Here is a 25,698-nt window from a genome sequence, read left to right on the forward strand (position 1 = left end):
AGGCAGAAGTTGCAGTGAGCTGAGATCACGTCACTGCACTCCAGCCTGGGTGACAGAGCAGGACTCCATCTCAAACACAAACAAACAAAAATCAATAGCAAAAGACTAACAAACGCATCACAGAAGTGAACTCCCAAAAGGCTCAGACCTAAATGTGAAACGGAAAAGTACAAAACTAACAGCCGAAAATGTAGGAGAATCCCTCTGAGACTTTTGTATAGGGAAAGACTTTTTGAGCTGGATCCCCCGAACACAAACCATATGGAAAAATAAGTTTTCTGTTCAACGAAGGGCACTGCAGAAACAGTTAAGATACCAGCGTCTCCCTGGGAAAAGACCCGTGCAATGTCTGACATTGACAAGCGATGAATATCCAAGAAACTCCCATAAATCAATAAGAAAATGACAAGCAACCCGGCTGGGCATGGTGGCTCATGCCTGTAATCCCAGCACTTTGGGAGGCCGAGGCGGATGGATCACTTGAGGGCAGGAGTTTGAGACCAGCCTGGGCAACATGGCAAGACCCTGTCTCTACAAAAACAGAAACAAACAAACAAACAAACAAAAATTAACCAGGTGTGGTGGCATGTGCCTGTAGTCCCAGCTACTCAGGAGGCTGAGCTGAGAGAATCGCTTGAGCCCAGGAGGTTGAGGTTCAGATCGCACCACCGCATTCTAGCCTAGGTAACAGGACAAGAACCTGGAAAGAAAGAAAAGAAAAGAAGAGAGGGAAAGGAAGGAAGGAAGGAGGGAGGGAAGGAAGGAAGGGGAACAACTCAAAGAAAAATAAGCAAAGATAATTGTTTTTTTTTTTTTTTACTTTTCTTTTAGATGATATTATTATTCTACTCGCTAGACCACCAGGGAAGGCAAAGATTATGAAACCTAAATGTCTAACAAACATGTTAGAAGGTATTCAGTCTCACCAGTAATTGGTAATTTTATACCCATCTGATGGCAGGGCGACTCTGGAGACATGGGAACTGACGAGAGCACAGGTGGACACAGTCATCCGGAGAGCATCTGACTCAGTAGTGAAAACGAAGTTATACGTAAACCGAATGACCCAGCAATGCACCTCCTAGAGAAACTCGCCTGTGGATAGGTCCTAAAAACCTGAAAGAAGCCTGCCTGGCAAGGGCGCTCACGCCCATAAGCCCAGAGCTTTCCGTGGCCAAGGCAGGAGAATCGTTTAAGCCCAGGAGTTTGAGACCAGCCTGGACAACCTAAAGAGATTCTGTCTCTACAAAAAATTTAAAAATGAACTGGGCATGATGGCAGGTGCCTGTAGTCCCAGCTACTCGGGAGGCTGGGGTGGGAGGATTGCTTGAGCCTGGGAAGTCGGGGCCTCAGTGAGCCATGATGGCACCACTGCACTCAAGCCTGGATAACAGAGCAAGACCCTGTTTCAAAAAATATATGTATAAATAATTGTCATTCGTTCATTTTATCAATAGTTTATTCAAATACTCCATTTCTTGGCCGGGCACGGTGGCTCACGCCTGTAATCCCAGCGCTTTGGGAGGCCGAGGCAGGCGAATCACGAGGTCAGGAGATCAAGACCATCCTTGCTAACATGGTGAAACCCCGTCTCTACTAAAAATACAAAAAATTAGCCGGACGTGGTGGCGGGCACCTGTAGTCCCAGCTACTGGGGAGGCTGAGGCAGGAGAATGGCGTGAACCTGGGAGGCAGAGCTTGCAGTGAGCTGAGATTGCGCCACCGCACTCCAGCCTGGGCGACAGAGCAAGACTCCATCTCAAAAAAAAAAAAAAAAAATTCCATTTCTTGATTAGGCTGAAGATGAATATTTCCTTAGGAGAAAGATATTAAAGGGAAATTGAGATCTTGAAGAACAGAAGGACTTTAAAGCAAAAAGCATTGTAATGATTTAAAGGCTTGACTGATGTGATATGATAATAGCATCATGGTAAAAATGTTCAGTGTACTGGAAAAAAAGTCACAGTACTAGCGTATATACATTTAAAATAGCTTAAAATAAGGCCAGGCGTGGTGGCTCACGCCTATAATCCCAGCACTTTAGGAGGCCAAGGTGGGTGGATCACCTGAGGTCAGGAGTTGGAGACTAGCCTGGCCAACATAGCAAAACCTTGTTTCTACTAAAAATACAAAAATTAGCCAGGCGTGGTGTCAGGCGCCTGTAATCACAGCTACACAGGAGGCTGAGGCAAGAGAATCACTTGAACCCGGGAGGCGGAGGTTGCAGTGAGCCAAGATCACGCCACTGCACTCCAGCCTGGGTGACAGAGCGAGACTCCATCTCAAAAAATGAATAAAATAAAATAAAATAAAATAAAATAAAATAAAATAAAATAGCTTAAAATATATAAGCACCAACTGGCAGAATTATAAAAAGAAATGGATATATTCATAGGTTTAATGAAATATTTACATATATTAGTGATTAATATCTTTTTTTTTTTCGAAACAGAGTTTCGCTCTTGTTGCCCAGGCTGGAGTGCAATGGCAAAATCTTGGCTCGCTGCAACCTCCGCCTCCTGGGTTCAAGTGATTCTCCTGCCTCAGCCTCCCAAGTATCTAGGAATTACAGGTTCATGCCACCACTCCTGGCTAACTTTTTTGTATTCTAATAGAGATGGGGGTTTCACCATGTTGGTCAGGCTGGTCTTGAACTCCTGACCTCAGGTGATCCACCTGCCTTGGCCTCCCAAAGTGCTGGAGTTACATGGAGCTACCATGCCTGGCCAATTAATATCTTAAGCAGAAAAAAATATATATTAAGAATACAGGCCAGGTGCGGTGACTTAAGCCTGTAATCCCAGCACTTTGGGAGGCCGAGGCAGGTGGATCAATTGAGGCCAGGAGTTCCAGACCAGCCTGGCCAACATGGTGAAACCCTGTCTCCACTAAAAATACAAAAAATTAGCCTGGTGTGGTGGGATATGTCTGTAATCCCAGCTACTCAGGAGGCTGAGGCACAAAAATAGCTTGAACTGGGGCATGCGGAAGTTGCACCATTGCACTCCTGCCTGGGCCATAGAGCGAGACTCTGTCTCAAAAAAAAAAAAAAAAAAAAAAAAAAAGAATACCAAGGAATTAGGGAGGCAAAGGTGGGAGGATCACTTGAGGCCAGAAGTTCGAGACCAGCCTGGGCAACAAAGTGAGACTCCTGTCTCTACAAAAAATTTAAAAATTAGAGGCCAGGCGCGGTGGCTCACGCCTGTAATCCCAGCACTTTGGGAGGCTGAGGCAGCTGGATCATGAGGTCAGGAGATCAAGACCATCCTGGCTAACACAGTGAAACCCCGTCTCTACTAAAAAATACAAAAAAATAGCTAGGCGTGGTGGCGGGTGCCTGTAGTCCCAGCTACTCGGGAGGCTGAGGCAGGAGAATGGCATGAACCTGGGAGGTGGGGCTTGCAGTGAGCCAAGATCGTGCCACTGCACTCCAGCCTGGGTGACGGAGTGAAACTCAGTCTCAAAAAAAAAAAAATTTTTTTTTTAATTAGCCGGGCATGGTGCCACACACCTGTAGTCACAGCAATTTGGGAGGCTAAGGCAGGAGGATGTCTTGAGCCAAGGAGGCTGAGGCTGCAGTGAGCTATGATTGCACCGCTGCACTCCAGCCTGAGTGACAGAGCAAGACCCTGTAATAATAATAATAATAATAATAATAATAAGAAGAAGAAGAAGAAGAAGAAGAAGAAGAAGAAGAAGAAGAAGAAGAAAAGAAGAAGAAGAAGAAGAAGAAGAAGAAGAAGAAGAAGAAGAAGAAGAAGAAGAAATAGAGAGGAATTAAACAAAACAGTTATAAAGTTGATTTAATGAATATATATATTCATTATATATATACATACATACACACACACACACACACACACACACACACACACACACAATTCTGGTCCCAGAAACTGAAAGAAGATGCATTTTTCTCAAGCACGCATGAGATGTTTATAAGTCCATAATTAGTCCAATAAAATATATCTCAGTAAATATCAAAGGAAAGCAAGAACAAAAACACTCAAAGGCCAGTGAGGAGGTTACTGCAGTGGTTCAAGCCAGAGGTGACAGTAGCTCTTCTCTGTGTGAGGTCGGTGGAGGAGGGGAGGAGAGGTTGGATGCTGGATGCATTTTGAAGGCAGAGCTGACAAGTTTGCTAATGGTCTGGGTACACGCTGCAATGGAAAAAAGAGCAGTCAAGGATGACAACAAGAGATCTGGCCTGAGTACCTGGAAGGATGGATTTGCATTTCAGAGATGGTGATGTCTGGGAGAGCGGGGAGGGAGCAGGTTGGGGTGGAAGAGACTAGAGCTCCATTTGGTGGCATATTAAAAATGGGATGGCTGTTAGACCTACAAGTAGAAAAGTCCAGTGGGGCCATTGTGGGACATGAATCTGGAAGTCGGGGAGAGGTCTGGTCTGGAGATGAAAATTTAGAAATTACCATTCTAGGCCAGGCACAGTGGCTCACACCTGTAATCCCACTACTTTGGGAGGGCAAGGCAGGCGGATCACTTGAGGTCAGGAATTCGAGACCAGCCTGGCCAATATGGTGAAACTTCATCTTTACTAAAAATACAAAAATTAGCCGAGTGTGGTGGCACGTGCCTGTAATCCCAGCTACTCGGGAGGCTGAGACAGGAGAATCACTTGAACCTGAGAGGCGGAGGTTGCAATGAGCCAAGAATTCACTATCGCACTCTAGCCTGGATGACAAGAGCAAGACTCCATCTCAAAAAAAAAAAGGAAAAATAAAAAAGAAATTACCATTCTATAAAGGATGGATATAACATCATTGCTATGGTTTAGGTGTTTGCGCCTCCAAACCCATGTCGAGATTTGCTTTTTTTTTTTTTTCTTTTAACAGGGTCTTGCTCTGTTGCCCAGGCTGGAGTGCAGTGGCATGATCATGGCTCAGTGCAGCCTCAAACTCCTGGGCTTGAGTGATCCTCCCACCTCAGCTTCCCAAGTAGCTAGGACTACAGGCATGCACCACCACACTCAGCTAATTTTTGTATTTTTTGTAGAGATGAGGTGTCACTGTGTTGCCTAGGCTGGTCTCAAACTCCTGGGATCAAACTTCCATCCACCGTGGCCTCCCAAAGTGCTGGAATTACAGGCCTGAGCCACCACATCTGACATCATGTTGAAATTTGATCCTAGTGTTGGAGGTGAGGCCTAATGGGTGGTGTCTGGGTCTTGGGTCAGATCCCTCATGAATAGATTAATGTCTTCCCTGAATGGGAGGTGAGTGAGTTCAAGAGCAGGGTTGTGAGACAGAGCCTGGCACCCCTCCCCCGTTGCTCTTGCCTTTTCTCTCGTGATGTGATTTCTGCACATGCCAGCTCTCTTTCACCTTCCTCCATAATTGGAAGCAACACTTTGGGAGGCCAAGGTGGATGGATAGTTTGAGCCCAGGAGTTTGAGACCAGCCTAGGCAACACAGTGAGACCTCATCTCTACAAAAGAGGCCCTCACCAGATACAACTGCCCAGTTTTGAACTTCCTGGCCATCAGAATCATGAGCCAAATAAAACTTTTTTCTTTATAAATTACCCGGCCTCTGACCAAGCAAGGTGACTCACGCCTGTAATCCCAGCACTTTGGGAGGCCGAGGGGGTGGATCACCTGCGGTCAGGAGTTCAAGACTAGCGTGGCCAACATGGTGAATCTCCATCTCTACTAAAAATACAAAAATTAGCTGGACATGGTGGCACGTGCCTGTAATCCCAGCTACTCAGGAGGCTGAGGCAGGAGAATCACTTGAACCTGGGAGGTGGAGGTTGCAGTGAGCCGAGATCACATCACTGCACTCCAGCCTGGGCGACAGAGTGAGACTCCATCTCAATCAATCAATCAATCAATCACCCAGCCTCAGGTATTTTTTTTTTTTATAGCAACACAAAATGGACTACGACAGTCATTTAAAGCCATAAGACTGGATGGGATCCCTCAGGGAGGGAGTGTGGACAGAGAGGAGGTCTAAACGCATGCTGATGTTTAGGGTCAGGATGGTACAAGAACCCAGAGAAGGAATAGCCAGGGGGTAGGAAGAGAACCAATGGAGATGAGAGGCCAAGATAACAAGAGAAGAGAGTTTCAAGGAGGAAGCGACTTCCTCTGTCAAATACTACAGTTGAATAAGAGGAGCACAGACAATGGGGAGGTGATTGATGACCTCGTCCAGAACAGCTTCCCTGGAGTGTTGAGAATAAGAGCCTGTCTGGAGTGGGTCCCAGAGAAAAAGGAGAACAAAGGCAGACATTGTTCACTGGCAGGGCCATGCAAGGTCAAGCAGGGAACTGGCTTTCTTGTGGGGTTTTTTTTTTTAATTTTTATTTATTTATTTATTTTTGAGATGGAGTCTCACTCTGTTGCCCAGGCTGGAGTGCAGTGGAGCGATCTCGGCTCACTGCAATCTCCATCTCCTGGGCTCAAGCGATTCTCCTGCCTCAGCCTCCTGAGTAGCTGAGATCACAGGTGCCCGCCACCACGCCCAGCTAATTTTTGTATTTTTAGTAGAGACAGGGTTTCCCCATGTTGGCCAGGCTGGTCTTGAACTCCTGACCTTGTGATCCACTCACCTCAGCCTCCCAAAGTGCTGGGATTACAGGCGTGAGCCACTGCATCCGGCCTCTTGTGTTTTTAAGATGGGAAATAGGCTGGGCACTGTGTCTCTCCTGTGACCCCAGCACTTTGAGAGGCCAAGGCGGGAGGATCACTTGAGGCCAGGAGTTTGAGACCAGCCTGGGCAACATAGTGAGACCCCCCCATCTCTACAAAAGATAAAATAGCCGGGCGCGGTGGCTCACTCCTGTAATCCCAGCACTTTGGGAGGCTGAGGCAAGTGGATTGCCTGAGCTCAGGAGTTTGAGATCAGCCTGGGGAACACGGTGAAATCCCGTCTTTACTAAAAATACAAAAAATTAGCCAGCTGTGGCAGCGTGTGCCTGTAATCCCAGCTACTCAGGAGGCTGAAGTGAGAAAATCGCTTGAGCCTGGGAGTTCAAGGCTGCAGTGAGCTATGGTCACAGCACTGCACGGCAGCCTGGGTGACAGAGCAAGACCCTGTCTCTAAAAACAAAAACAAGAACAAGAACAAAAGATGGAAAATATGCTAAAAGAAGGATCCAGTGGCAAAAGGCAATCTCAGTAACACTGACCCTGTCTTTACTTAAAATTGTGATATTATGTTTATTATGGACGTTTTGTAATTTTATTTTTTAAATATTGCATTAAAATATTAATTGTTAACATATCCACAAAAAATCTATGCTGATTAGTAACATTTTTGGTGCTTCTTTAGACGTTATATCTGAGACCTTGGTGGAAGGAGTAGTAAAAGGAGAAAATGGAATCTTTGAGGGAGTTTTCCTGATATAAACAGGAACTGGGGGCCGGGCACAGTGGCTCACGCCTATAACCCAGCACTTTGGGAGGCTGAGATGGGCGGATCACCTGAGGTCAGGAGTTCAAGACCAGCCTGGCCAACATGGTGAAACCCCATCTCTACTAAAAAATGCAACAATTAGCCAAGTGTGGTGGCGGGCGCCTGTAATCCCAGCTACTCAGGAAGCTGAGACAGGAGATGCATGAATCTAGGAGGCGGAGGTTACAGTGAGCCGATCACGCCACTGCACTCCAGCCTGGGCGACAGAGCAAGACTCCACCTCACAAAACAAAACAAAACAACACAACAACAACAACAAAAAAACAGAAACGGGATGGGCCCCTGGGTCTGGCAGCCTAGAAGGGACACATAGGGCCTATGATGATTGGCAGGAGCAACCGCAGGCTGACAGGGACCTCCCCAGGCTCTGCCTGCTGGTCTATGCACCGTCCCTGCCCTTCTCTAGCTGCCTGGCACAGCTGAACATGCAGGGACATGGTATTGTCATGGGGTCTTATAAGAGCTGCTATGGACACTGATGGGGAGGGTAACCACGCAGGAAGAGTCATTCTAGAATTAGTCCACAGAATTGGCTAAGGAGGAAAAGACAAGGAAGGCAGTAGTTGCCGTGGCAACATTACAGTTTACTGGATGAAGGAAAGGTGGTTTTTATGGGTGACTGGGTAATTGACCATCGCCCAGAGCCAGCAGGCAGCGTTAGCAGGGGACAGAGCTCCCTCTGGTGGGCCTGGATGGCAAAGATGGTTCAGAGTGGATGGTGCTGCGGGCACTGGGAGCACAGGTATGCCTAGCAATCGGGGAACAGGCAGAGGAAGAGAAGCCAGCAGGGCAGAGGAGGAGGGGGAAGAGGAGGCGTCGACCTAGAGAGGCGTGAGTTTTCAGAAAGAAGTGGTCACAGCTTCAAATGCCAGAAAGGTTTATAGAATAAAAGGTAAAAAGGCTACCTGGGCTGCCACACATGTTTCGCTATCACTAGACATCCGATCCTGAGGCCTTGGCACTGGGAGAAGAGGGATGGGCCTAGGATTACAATTTTACTTTTTTTTCCTTCTTCTTTTTTTTTTTTTTTTTTGATGTAGAATCTCACTCTGTCGCCCGGGATAGAGTACAGTGGCGTGATCTTGGCTCACTGCAACTTCTGCCTCCAGGGTTCAAGCAATTCTCGGGCCTCAGCCTCCAGAGTAACAGACTACAGGCAGGCACCACGTGCCCAGCTAATTTTTGTATTTTTATTTATTTATTTATTTATTCATTTATTCATTTATTTATTTATTTATTTATTTATTTATTTTGAGATGGAGTCTCACTCTGTCGCCCAGGCTAGAGTGCAGTGGTACGATCTCAGCTCACTGCAACCTCCACCTCCCGAGTTCAAGCGATTTTCCTGCCTCAGCCTCCCAAGCAGCTGGATTACAGGTGCCCGCCACCAGGCCTGACTAATTTTTGTATTTTTGTAGAGACAGGGTTTCACCATCTTGGCCAGGCTGGTCTCAAACTCCTGACCTCAAGTAATCCACCTGCCTTGGCCTCTCAAAGTGCTGGATTACAGGCATGAGCCACCATACCTGGCCTAATATTTTACATTTTAAAATTAGCTTCATTGGGCTATAATTTATATAAACTAAAAACCATCCATTTAAGTATATAGTTCAATGAGTTTTGACAAGTGTACATAGTCGAGTAATTGCCAACACAGTCTGATACAGTACAACATAAAAATAAAGAAATTGACATTGGTCCAATACTATTAACTGGACTACAGATCTTATTCAGATTGCAGTAGTTTTTACATGCACTCGTGTGTGTGTGTGCATGTATGTGTGTGTGTGTGTCTGCGTAGTTCTATGCAATTTTTAAAACATATTTTTTATTTTTTTGGCTGGGTGCAGTGGCTCACGCCTGTAATCCCTGAACTTTGGGAGGCCAAGGCTGAGGTCAGGAGTTCGAGACCAGCCTGGCCAACATGGTGAAACCCCATCTCCACTAAAAATACAAAAATTAGCCAGGTGGGCGCCTGTAGTCCCAGCTACCCAAGAGGCTGAGGAAGGAGACTCTCTTGAACCCTGGAGGTGGAGGTTCCAGTGAGCCTAGATCATGTCACTGTACTCCTATTTTTTCTTTTCTTTCTTTCCTTTTTTTTTTTTCCTGCTTTCTGGATGATTTCCTTAATTAAAACTTTCCAATTACTATGGCTTCAGGCCAGACGTGGTGGCTCACACCTGTAATCTCAGCACTTTGGGAGGCCAAGGTGGGCGGATCACGAGGTCAGGAATTCGAGACCAGCCTGGCCAATATGGTGAAACCCCGTGTCTACTAAAAATACAAAAATTAGCCGGGTGTGGTGGCATGCGCCTATATTCCCAGCTACTCGGGAGGCTGGGGCAGAAGAATCGCTTGAACCAGGGATACAGAGGTTGCAGTGAGCTGAGATTGAGCCACTGCATTCCAGCCTGAGCGACAGAACGAGACCCTCTCAAACAAACAAAAAACTGTCATGGCAGATTTGAAAGATACAGTAGAAGGGGTGGAAGGTTTTAACTAAGGAAGTCATCCAGAAAGCAGAAAAAAAAAAAAAAAAAAAGGCCCGGCCGGTGGCTCATGCCTGTAATCCCAGCACTTTGGGAAGCCGAGGCGGGCGGATCACCTGAGGTCAGGAGTGTGAGACCAGCCTGACCAACATGGAGAAACCCCGTCTCTACTAAAAATACAAAATCAGCTGGGCGTGGTGGCACATGCCTGTAATCCCAGCTACTCGGAAGGCTGAAGCAAGAGAATCGCTTGAACCTGGGAGGCGGAGGTTGCGGTGAGCCAAGATCGCACCATTGCACTCCAGCCTGGGCAACAAGAGCGAAACTCCATCTCAAAAAAAAAAAAAAAAAAAAAAAAAAAGAAACAGGAAAAAGAAAAGAGAAGAGAAAATATAAAATTAGAGGAATCACTCAGGAAGCGCAACTCTGAAGGGTGAGAGCTCAGAGGAGGAAGCAGAGAAAACCGAGGGGAAAGAATTTCCACAAAATCCTTAAGAGAATTTCCCACACCTCAAGGCACATGTTGGCAGATTTTTTTTTTTTTGAGATGGAGTCTCACCGTGTTGCCCAGGCTAGAGTGCAATGAATGCAATGGCACAATCTCACCTCATAGAAATCTCCACCTCCCCGGCTCAAGGGATTCTCCCGCCTCAGCCTCCAGAGTAGCTGGGATTACCGACGCCCCGCCACCACACCCGGCTAATTTTGTATTTTAGTAGAGAGGAGGTTTCACCATGTTGGCCAGGCTGGTCTCGAACTCCTGACCTCAGGTGATCCACCCAACTCGGCCTCCCAAAGTGCTGAGATTACAGGCATGAGCCACTGTGTGCAGCCATGTTGGCAGATTTAAAAGAGCCACTACATGCCCGGCAGGATGTACTCACTGTGAAATTCCGAACACTGCGATCAAAGAACATTCTGAAAGCTTCCAAAGGGTACTGGATCCTTGAGAGCTCATTGCTTAGCACTTTGGGAGGCTGATGCGGGAGGACCATCTGAGGCCAGGAGTTCAAGACCATGCTGCCCAACATAGCAAGACCTTGTTTCAATATGAAACAATAGTAAATAAAAATTATTTAAAAAAGAATTCTATGGGCTGCTTGTTAAATCAGTGGTGGTGTGCATGATTTTTGTTTGTTTGTTTTTTGAGACAGAGTCTCGCTGTGTCGCCCAGGCTGGAGTGCAGTGGCGCAATCTCGGCTCACTGCAAGCTCCACCTCCCGGGTTCATGCCATTCTCTTGCCTCAGCCTCCTGAGTGGCTGGGACTACAGGCATCTGCCACCACGCCCGGCTAATTTTTTTGTATTTTTTAGTAGAGACGGAGTTTCACCGTGTTAGCCAGGATGGTCTCCATCCCCTGACCTTGTGATCCACCCGCCTTGGCCTCCCAAAGTGCTGGGATTACAGGCGTGAGCCACCGCGCCCGGCCCAGGGTTTTTTTTTAAGAGGAGGAGACAGTTTACTAGCATATTACTAAATCGTTAAGTAAATTACGGCAGATAATTTATGAAGCCATTAATTCTAAAAGCTACAAAGAATATGTAAAATCCTAGAAAATATTTTGTCAGCTGGGCGTGGTGGCTCATGCCTGTAATCCTAGCACTTTGGGAGGATGAGGCAGGCAGATCACCTGAGCTCAGCAGTTTGAGACCAGCCTGGCCAACATGGTGAAAAAAAATTTTAATATCTCTACAAAAAAATAAAAAAATTAGCTGGGCATAGTGGCATGTGCCTGTAGTCCCAGCTACCTGGGAGGCTAAGGCAGGAGAATTGTTTGAGCCTGGGAGGAGGAGGTTGCAGTGAGCTGAGATCGAGCCACTGCACTCCAGCTTGGGCAACAGAGCAAGACCTTGTCAAAAAAAAAAAAGAAAAAGAAAAAAAGAAAAGAAAATATTTTGTCAAATGACAACATTACAACAATTCTAGTTATAGATCTAGTGGGCTTTTGCCATTCACGAAGGGAGCCGCCTGCCTTCTACGAAATAGGCTGAGATCTCACACTGTAACTGCAGAACAGTGAGTTTGTAAGGAAGGAACAAGGAAACAGAAGAATAGAAAAACAAGCTAATTGGTTAACCTTAGGTTACTTCATGTTGCTTTTTTGGAAGGTTAAAGCAGTGGGGACTTCCTTATTATGATCACTCAAGTAGACTGGAATCCCTTGTTTTCAAGAAAAACTGGTCTGTTTGGGAATCTGTCTGCTTCCTCAAACTCTCGGTTTGATTATGTGGCATTTAGCATGAGTGACTCCATTTTGGTTTGGTCTGGTTGGCAGGAGTCTAATGTAGGAGTTCAGTCCACACAATAGCCACCCATAATTTTGTTGTTTGTTATTATTATTATTATTATTTAAGACAGAGTCTCATTCTGTTGCCCAGGCTGGAGTACAGTGGTGCAATCTTGACTCACTGCAACCTCTGCCTCTTGGGTTCAAGTGATTCTCCCGTCTCAACCTCCTGAGTAGGCTGGGATTATAGGAGCATGCTACCACGCCTGGCTAATTTTTGTATTTCTAGCAGAGATGAAGTTCTGCCATGTTGGCCAGTGTGGTCTCGAATTCCTGACCTCAGGTGATCTGCCCACCTCGGCCTCCCAAAGTGCTGGAATTACAGGTGTGAGCCACCGCCCGGCCTGTTTGTTTTTAGAGATGAGATCTCTCTATGTTGCTGTGGGATGCAGAGGCCTAGAGAGACCAGTATGGGTGAATACAGGAGGATATTTATCTTAAGGTGTGTGCTGGCTCAGTGGATTCACATCCAAAAAGCTGAGCCTTGAACAAAGACTGAGCAGGATTATTATAAGCAAACTAATAGAAGCAAAACAAAGACAGTTAATCATATAATGACAGGTCACACAATCTGTAGCATAACTGATGACTTGGCATAATTCATGGCCTTGCATAGCTGGTGGCCTCATAGCTGCATCGAAAGAAAAAACAAGAACTGGCTAAATACAGACATTTGTCCTTTTTTTTTTTTTTTTTCTTCACCTTTGCTCCGGAGGAGGACTGTCTGGAGCCTATTCCTTTGGTTTCGACTTCTCAAACAGCGTTATCTTATAACTGTCCTTGAAGTGAGCTTGTTGGGCATAGGAAAATTCATTCTTCTTTTCTTTATAACCCTTACCTTCCCACATTCTGGGCCTTGGCTTTTACTTTTCTTGGAGTGAATGAATGCAGTACTTATTATTACTGTTATTTTTAAATTTCTGCCTCAGTGTTAACCCAGGCTGGTCTTGGACTCTGGGACTCAAGCGATCCTCCCACCTCAGCCTCCCAAGTAGCTGGAACTATAGGCACATTATTTTTTTTTTAATGACTTGTGACACAGCCCTGGGAGATCCTGAGAACATGCGCCCTCTTTCTAATTTTTTATTTTTTCCGTAGAGATGGGGAAGTCTCAGTATGTTACCCAGGCGGGTCTCAAACTCCTGAACTCGAGCAATCCTCCCACCTTGGCCTCCCAAAGTGCTGGGATTGCAAGCATGGGGCACCACACCTGGCTTCATAATTTTGTTTACCGGTTGGTATAGGGCTAAGTTTTATAGACAAAATGTATATGTACCCTGTAAATATAATTATGTAAAATACGGACAGAGACCAAAGGACATACACACAGGAAAGAAATAGTTAATTGTGTTACAATGATGATATGAGTGTTTTAAAGTATCTATATTATAGTATCTACATTATAATTTAGGATTAAAAACCTCTGCTGGGGGCCGGGCCTGGTAGCTCATGCCTATAATCCCAGGACTGGCCTAGGCAACACAGAAAGACCCCATCTCTACAAACAAACAAACAAAAAACAAACAAACAAATGTCTGTGCTGGCCACCCCCTCCAATACCTATAGGACAAAGTCCAAACTTCCCTGCTGGAGGCCTTATAATGGCCTTCCTTGACCATTATATTAAGACCTTACGAGATTCACAACAGGAAATTTAATTTTAATTTTAATGTTTTTTTTTTTTGTAGAGATAGTCTTGATCTGTCACCCAGGCTGGAGTGCAGTGGCATGATCATGGCACATACAGCCTTGAATTCCTGGGCTCAAGCGAACCTCCTGCTTCAGCCTCCTGAATAGCTGGGACTTCAGGTGTGAGCCACCAGGTAGCTAATATATATATTTTTTGAGACGGAGTCTCACTCTGTTGCCCAGGCTGGAGTGCAATGGTGCGATCTAGGCTCACTGCAACCTCTGCCTCACAGGTTTAAGCAGTTTCTCCTGCCTCAGCCTCCCAAGTAGCTAGGAAGGCTAAGTTTTTGTTTTGTTTTGTTTTGTTATGTTTTAGTAGAAACGAGGTTTTGCCATGTTGGCTAGGCTGGTCTCAAACTCCTAGCCTCAAGTGATCCTCCCAAAGTGCTGGGATTACAGGCGTGAGCCACCGCGCCCGGACCACTACAATTCTTTCAACTTCTTTGTGCTTTGAATTTTTCATAAAATGGGGCTGGGCATGGTGGCTCATGCCTGTAATCCCAGCACTTTGGGAGGTCAAGACAGGTGGATCACTTGAGGTCAGAAGTTCGAGACCAGCCTGGCCAACATAGTGAAACCCTGTCTCTACTAAAAATACAAAAAATTAGCCGGGCGTGGTGCCGGGCGCCTGTAATCCCAGCTACTTGGGAGGCTGAGGCAGGAGAATCGCTTGAACCCGGGAGGCGGAGGTTGCTGTGAGCTGAGATTACACCACTGCACTCCAGCCTGGGAGACAGAGTGAGGCTTCGTCTCAAAATAAAAATTATTTTTTCATGAAATGTTGAGGGAAATCTCCTGCAATGATTCTTTTGTCTTTTTTGATAAAATGCAGGCTTCTCTGCCAACACTCTCGTATCCTCTCCACACACATCATCCTAAATGGGGATGCACCCTTGTTGCTCCCAGTACCCGGAACAGGAACGAACATTCTTCTCAGTGTTCTCCAGCCCTCTATGCCCTCTTATTGTTTTATTTTTTAGACAGGGTCTTGCTCTGTCATCCAGGCTGGAGTGCAGTGGCACCATCATGGCTCACTGCAGCCTCGACCTCCCAGGCTCAAGTGATTCTCCTGCCTCAGCCTCCTGAGTATCTGGGACTACAGGTATGCGCTACCATGCACGGCTAGTTTTTGAATTTTTTTTTTTTTTTTTTTTGAGGCAGAGTCTCGCTGTCGCCCAGGCTGGAGTGCAGTGGCGCGATCTCGGCTCACTGCAAGCTCAGCCTCCCGGGTTCACGCCATTCTCCTGCCTCAGCCTCCCGAGTATCTGGGACTACAGGCGCCCGCCATCTCGCCCGGCTAATTTTTTTGTATTTTTAGTAGAGACGGGGTTTCACTGTGTTAGCAAGGATGGTCTCGATCTCCTGACCTCGTGATCCGCCCGCCTCGGCCTCCCAAAGTGCTGGGATTACAGGCGTGAGCCACCGCGCCCGGCCAAGTTTTTGAATTTTTTATGGAGACTGGGTCTCACCATATTGCCCAGGCTGGTCTTGAACTCCTGAGCTCAAGCAATCCTCCCACCTTCTTTAAACTCATCTCATTGATGCCTCCTCCAGGAAGCCTGTGCTGTTCCCTCAGCATGAGGCTCCTTACCTGATCCCCCACAGCCTCTCCTACAGCTCAGCAAAGGTTTATGGAATGAAAGCCCTCACTTGAGGCTTTGCAGGCACCTGCCTGCCTCGGGTGTTAGCAAATCTGCAGACCCGGCCTGAGGCCATGCGTCTAGTTACCCTGGTCTCTGAATCACAGATGAGCTCTCATTTCTTCCCACAAATAAACCCTGTGACCCTCCACCCTCTACTCAGAGAACCCGCCCTCAGGTAGTTCCCTGTTTGTGACATACACACACTTAGCCCTGAGGCTGGACTGACAGGCCGACCTGGCTGGTGGACTCCAGCCCAAGCCTGCCCGCTGCCTGCCGGGGTGGGGGCCTCGGAGGGAGAGGACAGGGCCTGGTGGGGAGGAAGGCGGGGCCTGAGGCTGTGCGAGGCGAGTCGGTGTGTCCCTGGCTGGGACGGAAGTTGCACCACAAGTACAACTAGTTTCAGTTTTGTTTCTTTTCCAGGCACCCAGCAACAGCGGCCTCCAGGCCCCAGGCCCCAGGCCCCCTCGCCATCCTAAAGGCCAAGATCAGCTCTGGCTAGGTAAGGGGTGGGGGGCGGCACAGCTATAGGAAGGACCGAGCGGAGGGAGTAGGGGGAAGGGAGTGGAGAGAGAGCGCGGGAGGAGGAGGAAGGGAGGGAAAGCGGGTGGGGGGGGGGGGGCGAAGAGGCACCCGGAAGGCAGGAGGAGAGGGCAGGCAAGAAACTGCACTGGCCTCCCTCCCGCTCCCTGGCCACACGTCCCCACAAGAAAGACCCCGTCCCACTCTCTGAGGTCTCCTTCCAGCTCCAGAAAAGGGGATATTCCACCAAGTCTGCCCAACAAGTAGGTCTCAGCCACTGTGCCAGGAGCTCAGGACTCCCTCCCTCCAGAGGTTTCTGGAATGCATTCAGCAGGAAAAGCTAAAAGAACGGGACTCCAGGAGATAAGCCAAGGCCAAGTCTATCGGAGGGTGAGCCAGCAGCGGGAAGGGGACCAGCCCTTCCCCTAGGCGTTTTTTCTGCCCACTCCAGAATCTGCTTTAGAAACTGCTCGATGTAGGAAGTGGGGCCTCCACCACCCACGATGCTGCCCCAGGTCTAGCAGAAGACGGGTGTAAGGCCAGGAGGGCACGGTGGCTCATGCCTGTAATCCTAATGCTTTGGGGAGGCCGGGATGGGAGGATCGCCTGAGGCCAGGAGTTGGAGACCAGCCTGGGCAACATAGCAAGACCCCATCTCTATAAAAAGTAGCAATTTTTAAAAAATGGGCTGGGCCCCTGGGCATGGTGGCTCACACCTATAATCCCAGCACTTTGGGAGACCGAGGAGGGCGGATCACCTGAGGTCAGGAGTTCAAGACCAGCCTGGCCAACAGGGCAAAACTCCACTTCTACTAAACATACAAAAATTAGATGGGTGTGATGGTGCACACCTGTAATCACAGCTACTTGGGAGGCTGAGGCAGGAGAATCACTTGAACCTGGCAGGTGGAGGTTGCAGTGAGCCAAGATCACACCACTGCACTCCAGCCTGGGCAACAGAGTGAGACTCTGTCTCAAGAAAAAAAAAAAAAAAAAGGCTGGGCGTGGTGGCACATGCCTGTACTCCCAGCTACTCAAAAGACTTGAGTCTAGGAGCTTGATGCTGCAGTGAACTATGATGGCGCCACTGCACTCCAGCCTGGGTGACAGAGGGTGACCCTATTGCTAAAAAGTAAAATAAAATAAAAAGAAGGCAGGTGTATGGGGCTTGGAGGATTAAAGCCCCCTAAACTACTGCAAGATCCTACCCCGACTGGCAGGACCTAGGCATCTCTGCCCACTGGGATCCCCGTCTGTGTCCTTACTGCCTGCTCCTCGCACCCTGGCACCCTATACAGCAGGAGCCCGGTACCTGTGCACACAGGAGGGCTTGCACCACATTTGCCACAAGGCCTGTGGACTGGGAACACTGAGGATTAGATTATTAGCTAAGGTCAGGGACTCCTGGTCTTGTCATTTCTCACAGGTCTGACCCAACAAGTAGCATTGACACTTTTACGTTTGCTGGATGTGCACACAAAAGTGGAGGAGGAGGAGGAGAAGGAGGAGGGCAGCTCCTTAGCTCAAGAGCAAGTGGCCCAAGGCCTCAGAAGACTGGAAGGAAGTTCCTGGCCATTCAGGTGAGACCTCAGGTTCCTTCCCGGCCATTTGGGTCAGCCCCTAACCCTGGGGATCCCGTGGGGCTTGAGGACGGGCGGTAGAAGCTAGAGGGTGAGCTGGTGAAGGTGCGTTCTCAACTCTGATCCTGATGCCTCTGCCTGCAGCATGGTTTCCCACGGGTCCTCACCCTCCCTCCTAGAGGCCCTGAGCAGCGACTTCCTGGCCTGTAAAATCTGCCTGGAGCAGCTGCGGGCACCCAAGACACTGCCCTGCCTGCATACCTACTGCCAGGACTGCCTGGCCCAGCTGGCGGATGGCGGCCGCGTCCGCTGCCCTGAGTGCCGGGAGACAGTGCCTGTGCCGCCCGAGGGTGTGGCCGCCTTCAAGACCAACTTCTTCGTCAATGGGCTGCTGGACCTGGTGAAGGCCCGGGCCTGTGGAGACCTGCGTGCTGGGAAGCCAGCCTGTGCCCTGTGTCCCCTGGTGGGTGGCACCAGCGCCGGGGGGCCGGCCACCGCCCGGTGCCTGGACTGTGCCGACGACTTGTGCCAGGCCTGTGCCGACGGGCACCGCTGCACCCGCCAGACCCACACCCACCGCGTGGTGGACCTGGTGGGCTACAGGGCGGGGTGGTATGATGAGGAGGCCCGGGAGCGCCAAGCGGCCCAGTGTCCCCAGCACCCCGGGGAGGCACTGCGCTTCCTGTGCCAGCCCTGCTCGCAGTTGCTGTGCAGAGAGTGCCGCCTAGACCCCCACCTGGACCACCCCTGCCTGCCTCTGGCCGAGGCTGTGCGTGCCCGGAGGCCGGGCCTGGAGGGACTGCTGGCAGGTGTGGACAATAACCTGGTGGAGCTGGAGGCGGCGCGGAGGGTGGAGAAGGAGGCGCTAGCCCGGCTGCGGGAGCAGGCGGCCCGGGTGGGGACTCAGGTGGAGGAGGCGGCTGAGGGCGTCCTCCGAGCCCTGCTGGCCCAGAAGCAGGAGGTGCTGGGGCAGCTACGAGCCCACGTGGAGGCTGCCGAAGAAGCTGCTCGGGAGAGGCTGGCGGAACTCGAGGGCCGGGAGCAGGTGGCCAGGGCGGCAGCCGCCTTCGCCCGCCGGGTACTCAGCCTGGGGCGAGAGGCCGAGATCCTCTCCCTGGAAGGGGCCATCGCGCAGCGGCTCAGGCAGCTGCAGGGCTGCCCCTGGGCACCGGGCCCGGTCCCCTGCCTGCTCCCACAGCTGGAGCTCCATCCTGGGCTCCTGGACAAGAACTGCCACCTTCTTCGGCTGTCCTTTGAGGAGCAGCAGCCCCAGAAGGATGGTGGGAAAGACGGAGCTGGTATCCAGGGAGGTGAGGAGAGCCAGAGCCTGAGGGAGGATGCGCCGAAGACGGAGCGACAGGGTGGAGTCCAGCCCCAGGCCAGAGATGGAGCCCATACCCCCAAAGAGGAAAAAGCCCAGACAACCCGAGAAGAGGGAGCCCAGACCTTGGAGGAGGACAGGGCGCAGATACCCCACGAGGATGGAGGACCCCAGCCCCACAGGGGTGGCAGACCCAACAAGAAGAAAAAGTTCAAAGGCAGGCTCAAGTCAATTTCCCGGGAGCCCAGCCCAGCCCTGGGGCCGAACCTGGACGGCTCTGGCCTCCTTCCCAGACCCATCTTTTCCTGCAGTTTCCCCACGCGGATGCCTGGAGACAAGCGGTCCCCCAGGATCACCGGGCTCTGTCCCTTCGGTCCCCGGGAGATCCTGGTGGCGGATGAGCAGAACCGGGCACTGAAACGCTTCTCCCTCAACGGCGACTACAAGGGCACAGTGCCGGTCCCTGAGGGCTGCTCCCCTTGCAGCGTTGCCGCCCTGCAGAGCGCCGTGGCCTTCTCCGCTGGCGCACGGCTCTATCTCATCGACCCCGACGGCGAGGTGCAGTGGCGCAGGGCCCTGAGCCTTTCCCAGGCCAGCCACGCGGTGGCGGCACTGCCAAGCGGGGACCGCGTGGCCGTCAGCGTGGCGGGCCACGTGGAAGTGTACAATATGGAAGGCAGCCTGGCCACCCGGTTCATTCCTGGGGGCAAGTCCAGCCGGGGCCTGCGGGCGCTGGTGTTTCTAACCACCAGCCCCCAGGGGCATTTCGTGGGGTCGGATTGGCAGCAGAATAGTGTGGTAATCTGTGATGGGCTGGGCCAGGTGGTTGGGGAGTACAAGGGGCCAGGCCTGCATGGCTGCCAGCCGGGCTCCGTGTCTGTGGATAAGAAGGGCTACATCTTCCTGACCCTTCGAGAAGTCAACAAGGTGGTGATCCTGGACCCGAAGGGGTCCCTCCTTGGAGACTTCCTGACAGCCTACCACGGCCTGGAAAAGCCCCGGGTTACCACCATGGTGGATGGCAGGTACCTGGTCGTGTCCCTCAGTAACGGGACCATCCACGTCTTTCGGGTCCGTTCTCCCGACAGTTAAAGGGGCTAGGACTAGGGTGGGAGGAAGGGGGGAGGGAGAGGGCAGGAAGGAGGCAGATCTGTCCGTGGGAGGTGGCGGCCGAGGACATTTTCCTGAAGGGCAGGGGTTGGCAACTTTTCAACATGGAGTGCCAAACTGCTAACCTGTCTTCTAGTGTGTGAGAATAGGGACCAAGGTGGTGGCGTGACCTGAACTCTCAGAAGCAGAGGAGGCAGGTGGGTGGCAGGCGATGCTGGGAGTTCACCTGCCTCTTGCTTTTTGTGAGTGGCTGCTGCCACCACCGCCGCTGCTATATAGTTTAGGTTTCTGAGGTTTGTGAGCCTGTCCTGATTTGCATTCTTCAAAACCATTCCTGATAGAGTAGCCGAGGGAGAGTCTTGGGGCCAAGAAGGGCCCAGGGTGGGTCAGGCGTGTGCATTGGGGAACAGAGCTGAGACCCCGGCCTGCCCTGGACGGGCACAGGGTCCTACAGAGTCAGAGGAGGCCTGAGATTTCGAATGGGCAGTGAATGGCCTCTTCTGCCAGCCACAGGCAGGATGCTCCTATGATCACGGCATCCCCGGGCAGTAGTACAGGGTGGGCTTGCGGGAGGGTCTGCAAGTGCAGACAGCAGCTGGGGCCAGAGAGGTGTTAGGCTCAAAGGCTGCGAAGAGAATAGGCTACTGGAAAACCAAACCCAACAGAATTCATGTCCAAAAATCCACGTTCTCCATCACTTCTCAGCCTTTTGGCTAAGATTAAGTATTAAAAAAAAAAAAACAGGCTCTGCCAGGTGCAGTGGCTCATGCCTGTAATCCCAGCACTTTGGGAGTCCGTGGCAGGAGGATCGCTTGAGGCCAGGAGTTTGAGACCAGCCTGGGCAACATAGCGAGACCCCATCTCTACAAAAGATTAAAAATTTTAAAAATTAGCTGCGTGTAGTAGCATATGCCTTTCAACCTAGCTACTCAGGAGGCTGAGGTGGGAGGATCCCTTGAGCCCAGGAGTTTGAGGCTGCAGTGAGCTGTGATCACACCACTGCATTCCAGACCCCGTCTCGAAAAAAAAAACAAACAGAAACAACAGAAAAAGCAGGTTATCCATCACTTCTCAGCTAAGATCAAGTGTTAATAAATAAATAAATAAATAAATAAATAACAAGTTATGAGTATCAGAGCAGGGGAGCCCTCCACGCAGCCACGGAGCCAGTCTGAGGGAAGAGGTACATAGGACAGAAAAATCTCTAGGCTCCAACGCTTCTGTTTCGGTGTCTTTCCATTTCCCAGGGTCTATGTGTTGCCTTCTCTTCGTTTTCCAGCAAAATTCCTTTGAGATATGTTGGCCTTGACTTGGCTAAACTAGGGGGTGAAGGAATTTGTCCTCTGTGGGCCACTATTGCTGGGGAAACAGCTAAAGCCTGCGGCCAAGTGGAACTCGGAGGTGCTAAGAAAACCTGGAAGGTGCAATGGGGCTGCGATGGATAGAGGCGTCAAACGAGAAGGGAGGAACCCGTCGGAGGTGGGCTGTGACCACCGGACCTTTTCATAAGTGGTAGCAGTGGTGGAATTGAGGAGGCAAGTAGGCTTGGAGAATGTTTTTAGCCAGAGGCTGTTGAGAGATGGCAGAAGGGGGTCTTAATGTGGGGACTGTGGACAGTGGAGCATTCGTGGGAACCAGCGGGATTTTGAACAAGTCCAGATGGAATGTGCAGGGCATAGGTAGAGGGAAAAGAAAATCCCTTTCTGGGAAAAACCATTTCTTGTTTATTGAAACAATGCGGGACATCATCAAAGTCCAGGCGGACATATTCCATTATCTAAAAATTACAAAGGTAGGCACAGCAAAGAATAATGAAGATTATAAGAAAACCAAGGGCCAGGCACGGTGACTCACGCCTGTAATCCCAGCACTCTGGGAGGCTGGGGTGGGTGGATCACCTGAGGTCAGGAGTTCGAGACCAGCCTGGCCAACATGGAGAAACCCCATCTCTACTAAAAATACAAAAATTAGCCGGGCGTGGTGTGGTGCCCCTGTAATCCCAGCTACTTGGGAGGCTGAGGCAGGAGAATCATTTGAACCCAGGAGGCGGAGGTTGCAGTGAGCTGAGATGGCACCATTGCACTCCAGCCTGGGTAACAAGAACGAAACTCCATCTCAAAAAAAAAAAAAAAAAAAAAAAAAAAAAGAAAAGAAAGAAAGAAAACCAAGAAGATGGGAAAACCATGTAGAATTGATTTGACGAGGAAAACCTTGGTCTCTAATACATGCAGTGACTAGAACAGTATTTGGTCAAAGAAGCACATAAGCTCTGTACCCTGGAAGAAACGTATGCAGGCAAGGACTAGTAAAATGAAAAATAATAATAATTTTTTTTAAAAAAAGAAAGGCTGGATGCGGTGGCTCACGCCTGTGATCCCAGAACTTTGGGAGGCCAAGGCAGGCAGATCGGTTGAGGCCAGGAGTTTGAGACCACCCTGGCCAATATGGCGAAACCCTGTCTCTACTAAAGATACCGAAAACAGCCGGGCATGGTGGCGCATGCCTGTAATTCCAGCTACTCGGGAGGCTGAGGCAGGAGAATCGCTTGAACCTGGGAGGCAGAGGTTGCAGTGAGCCGAGTTCACACCATTGCACTCCAGCCTGGGTGTCACAGTAAGACTCCGTCTCAAAAAATAAATAATTAATTAATTAAATCCATTTGCATTGGTCAAAAATGAATGTTAAATAAATGGGTGAGAAATCTTGTGGAGAAATAGACTCCTGGCACTATAAAAATGATGCTTCCTGGAGAATAATTTGGCAAGACTTTGCAAGAATGACAAAAATGATTATAAGAATCAGTTGTCTCACTTTGGGGAATACATTCCGGGAAAATAATGTAAGAGAAAAAATATTTGCATACAGACGTTTGAGGCTGCTCTGCATATTACAGTCAAGAACTGGAAACTGTTCAGCTGCAGGGTGACAGCTAACTAGATTGTGGTTTATTAGGGGAATGAGCCTTTCTTTATGTATGACAACTATGAAAATTATTGAGAAGAAATAGTTACGTGATACAGTCATACTCCTCAAAAACGGAGAATCAGGAATTATGATCAAATAGTAACAAGGGAAACATCTGTCTAAATAATTACTGAGTAGAAATAGGTTCAGAATTTGTAAATAGTCATTAATTTGGGAGATTGGGGTTTTTTGTTTCATTTTTTGTTTGTTTTTCATTATTTTGTGCTATTATTCATATGTGTACATTTCTACTTCAGTTTTTATTATCCATTACATAACATACATGCTTGATTATTTGCTTCAAGGAAATACACCTTTATAAGTAATACTCAATAACTACTGCGTTTGAGAATGAAGGTGCCAGAACGAATGAGATTGTCCTATGAGAGAAGAGGCAGGAGCCAGGGAGGATGGGGCAGGGTGGCAGACCAAGGAACCGCTCTGGGAAGGTTTGCAAAGGTCGGGGTCCCCCCTGCCAGGTGATCAAATTATCGTGGAGTATCTGGAAGGCGGGGGAAGCTTTGTTGAGTTCACCAAATAACTCAGACCAACTGGAAACCAAGTGGAGTTTCTATGGGACCAACTAGAATAGGGATCAGCTACATGGGGGCAGGGGGAGGGGGAGGGGGAACGGTGTCTGTCTTCATTGCAGCTCTGTCTGCAGAGCCAGCACTGTGATAGCTCATAGTAGGTGCTCAGTGAATGTCTGTGAAGTGAATTAATATCTAGACAGGGATGAGACAATGGTATGACTCTCCAAAGCTTTCCCACCTCCAAAACCTCGGCTTGTGGGGAATCTCCAGTAGGGGGCACTGTGGACACGGTTCAGCATCTGCCTCCCAAGGCTGGGCTCCGCGTCCAAAAAAAAAAAAAAAAATGAGACTGAGCCAGGTGCAGTGGTCACTCCTGTTATCTCAGCACTTTGCGTGGCCAAGGCAGGAGAATGACTTGAGGCCAGGAGTTCAAGACTAGGCTGGGCAACATAGCAAGACCCCATTTCTACAAAAAATTTTAAAAATTAGCCAGAGGTGGTGGCATGCACCCGTAGTCCCAGCTGCTTGGGAGGCTGAGGCAGAAGATTGCTCGAGCCCAGGAGTTCAAGGCTGCAGTGAGCTCTGATTGTGCCACTGCACTCCAGCCTGAGTGACAGAGCGAGACCTGGTTTCTTAAGGGGGGAAAAAAGAAGAGGGAGAGATGAGATCGGGGCGTCCCGCTTCTGTGCATGTGGAGGGGGTAACTGGGAACCGTGTACTGTAGGGGATCGCAAACCTTGGGGTGGAAACAGCAGCTCTCTGGGGTTGCGTGGGAGCCATGGGCAGCGGTCCTGGCTGGTGAAATGATTCTAGCCACGTGGCCCACCCAGGGGGCAAAACAAGAATAGAGACCTTCAGAAATGAAACGTCACCTGGCTGCAAGAAGATAGTCCCACAGGCGCCCTGGAGATGGGGACGCCAAGTGGCTTCTAGGGAAGCTGTAAGAATCCACAGGGCATTGTAAGATGGAGGGAAATATTAAGTTTTCTTCGTAAAGAGGTAAGGGGGGTGGGAGCAGCAGAGGACACTGGAAAAGTGAGAAACATGGATGGGAAGTGTCGCATTGAGCATAATTTGGAGGTAAAATCTCCAACACCGTAACTGAGTGGCCTGGGGACCTGATAGAAAGCCCTGCTCAGGACTAAGGCAGAGTTCTCAGTTATATCGCAGATACAGAGACCAGGAACATGCTTGTAATCCCAGCACTTAGGGAGGCTGAGGCGGGTGGATGACCTGAAGTCAGGAGTTCTAGACAAACCTGGCCAACATGGTTTAGTAGAAACCCTCGTCTCTACTAAAAATACAAAAATTAGCCAGGCGTGGTGGCGCATGCCTGTAATCCCAGCTACTCAGGAGGCTGAGGTGGGAGAATCGCTTGAGCCCGGGAGGCAGAGGTTGCAGTGAGCTGAGATCGTACCACTGCACTCCAGCCTGGGCAACAGAGTGAGACCCTGTCTCAAAAAGAAAAAAAAAAGAGAGAGAAATCAGGAACATCATGAAAGATACAGCAAAATGTTTCACCCCAGCCCACTGCACCACACCTGGGATTGTGACAATTAACTTGATAGACTGTTCCTTTTCCTGTTCGGAACTGACTAGGTTGTGCATGGATGGACCAGTGAAAAGAAAATCCTGTTTGGGTAGGGAAGAGGGAAGTAGAAAACCTCTTTTGTATTCTTGGTGTCAAGAAATGGGAAGAGAATGAGGGAGCAGACACCCGGGTTGAGTGCTGACTCTGTATTAAACAGCTGTGTGATCTTGGTCTAGTGCCTTAACCTCTCTGAGCCTCAGTTTGTACATCAGTAACATTGGGATAATGACATCCACATGCCCACTTCACAAAGCTGCTGTGAGGACTGGATGAGAAATGTAGAGAAGTATTTCGGACGCCATAAAGCTCAAATCCAAGGTATCGGTTAGGAAAAGGTTCAACTGACTTGTACCCACCTGATACCCCTCCATCAGCAAAAGCGTGTATGAGGATATTAGGTACATGTGTTGTGAGTGAAAGCTCTGGAACACCCGAGTAGAGCTTCCTGCAAATCAGCTTCTCCTTTAGAGGAGACCATTTTGTTTTGCTTTCCAGCAGTTACTTCAAGAAGCCTTATCTTGTGACTTCAGGAATA

The 25,698-nt window shown here is 49.4% G+C and overlaps 2 protein-coding genes across 4 annotated transcripts in view; both read left to right on the forward strand.

The window, feature by feature from the left end:
• Positions 1 to 25,698, forward strand: part of COL26A1 (collagen type XXVI alpha 1 chain) — a 553,406-nt gene that overhangs the window by 39,752 nt on the left and 487,956 nt on the right. The window lies entirely within an intron of this gene.
• TRIM56 (tripartite motif containing 56) lies at positions 15,977 to 20,058 on the forward strand. 2 transcript variants are annotated; one of them, XM_032756102.2, is made up of 3 exons: positions 15,977 to 16,044; positions 17,491 to 17,644; positions 17,789 to 20,058. In XM_032756102.2, exon 3 carries the CDS (start codon positions 17,790 to 17,792, stop codon positions 20,055 to 20,057), a length of 2,268 nt encoding a protein of 755 aa, XP_032611993.1. In that variant the 5' UTR covers positions 15,977 to 16,044; positions 17,491 to 17,644; position 17,789; the 3' UTR covers position 20,058. The 2 variants fall into 2 exon arrangements, with proteins under 2 accessions (XP_032611993.1, XP_032611994.1); XM_032756103.2 differs by lacking the exon at positions 15,977 to 16,044 and adding an exon at positions 16,182 to 16,454.

This window comes from Hylobates moloch, unplaced genomic scaffold (genome assembly GCF_009828535.3).
Source record: "Hylobates moloch isolate HMO894 unplaced genomic scaffold, HMol_V3 SCAFFOLD_1, whole genome shotgun sequence".
Classification (NCBI taxonomy): Eukaryota; Metazoa; Chordata; class Mammalia; order Primates; family Hylobatidae; genus Hylobates; species Hylobates moloch.

What these genes read in the sequence shown, in the direction of transcription:
- TRIM56 (XM_032756102.2), top strand. Translation starts at nt 17,790, where the DNA reads ATGGTTTCCCACGGGTCCTCACCCTCCCTCCTAGAGGCCCTGAGCAGC.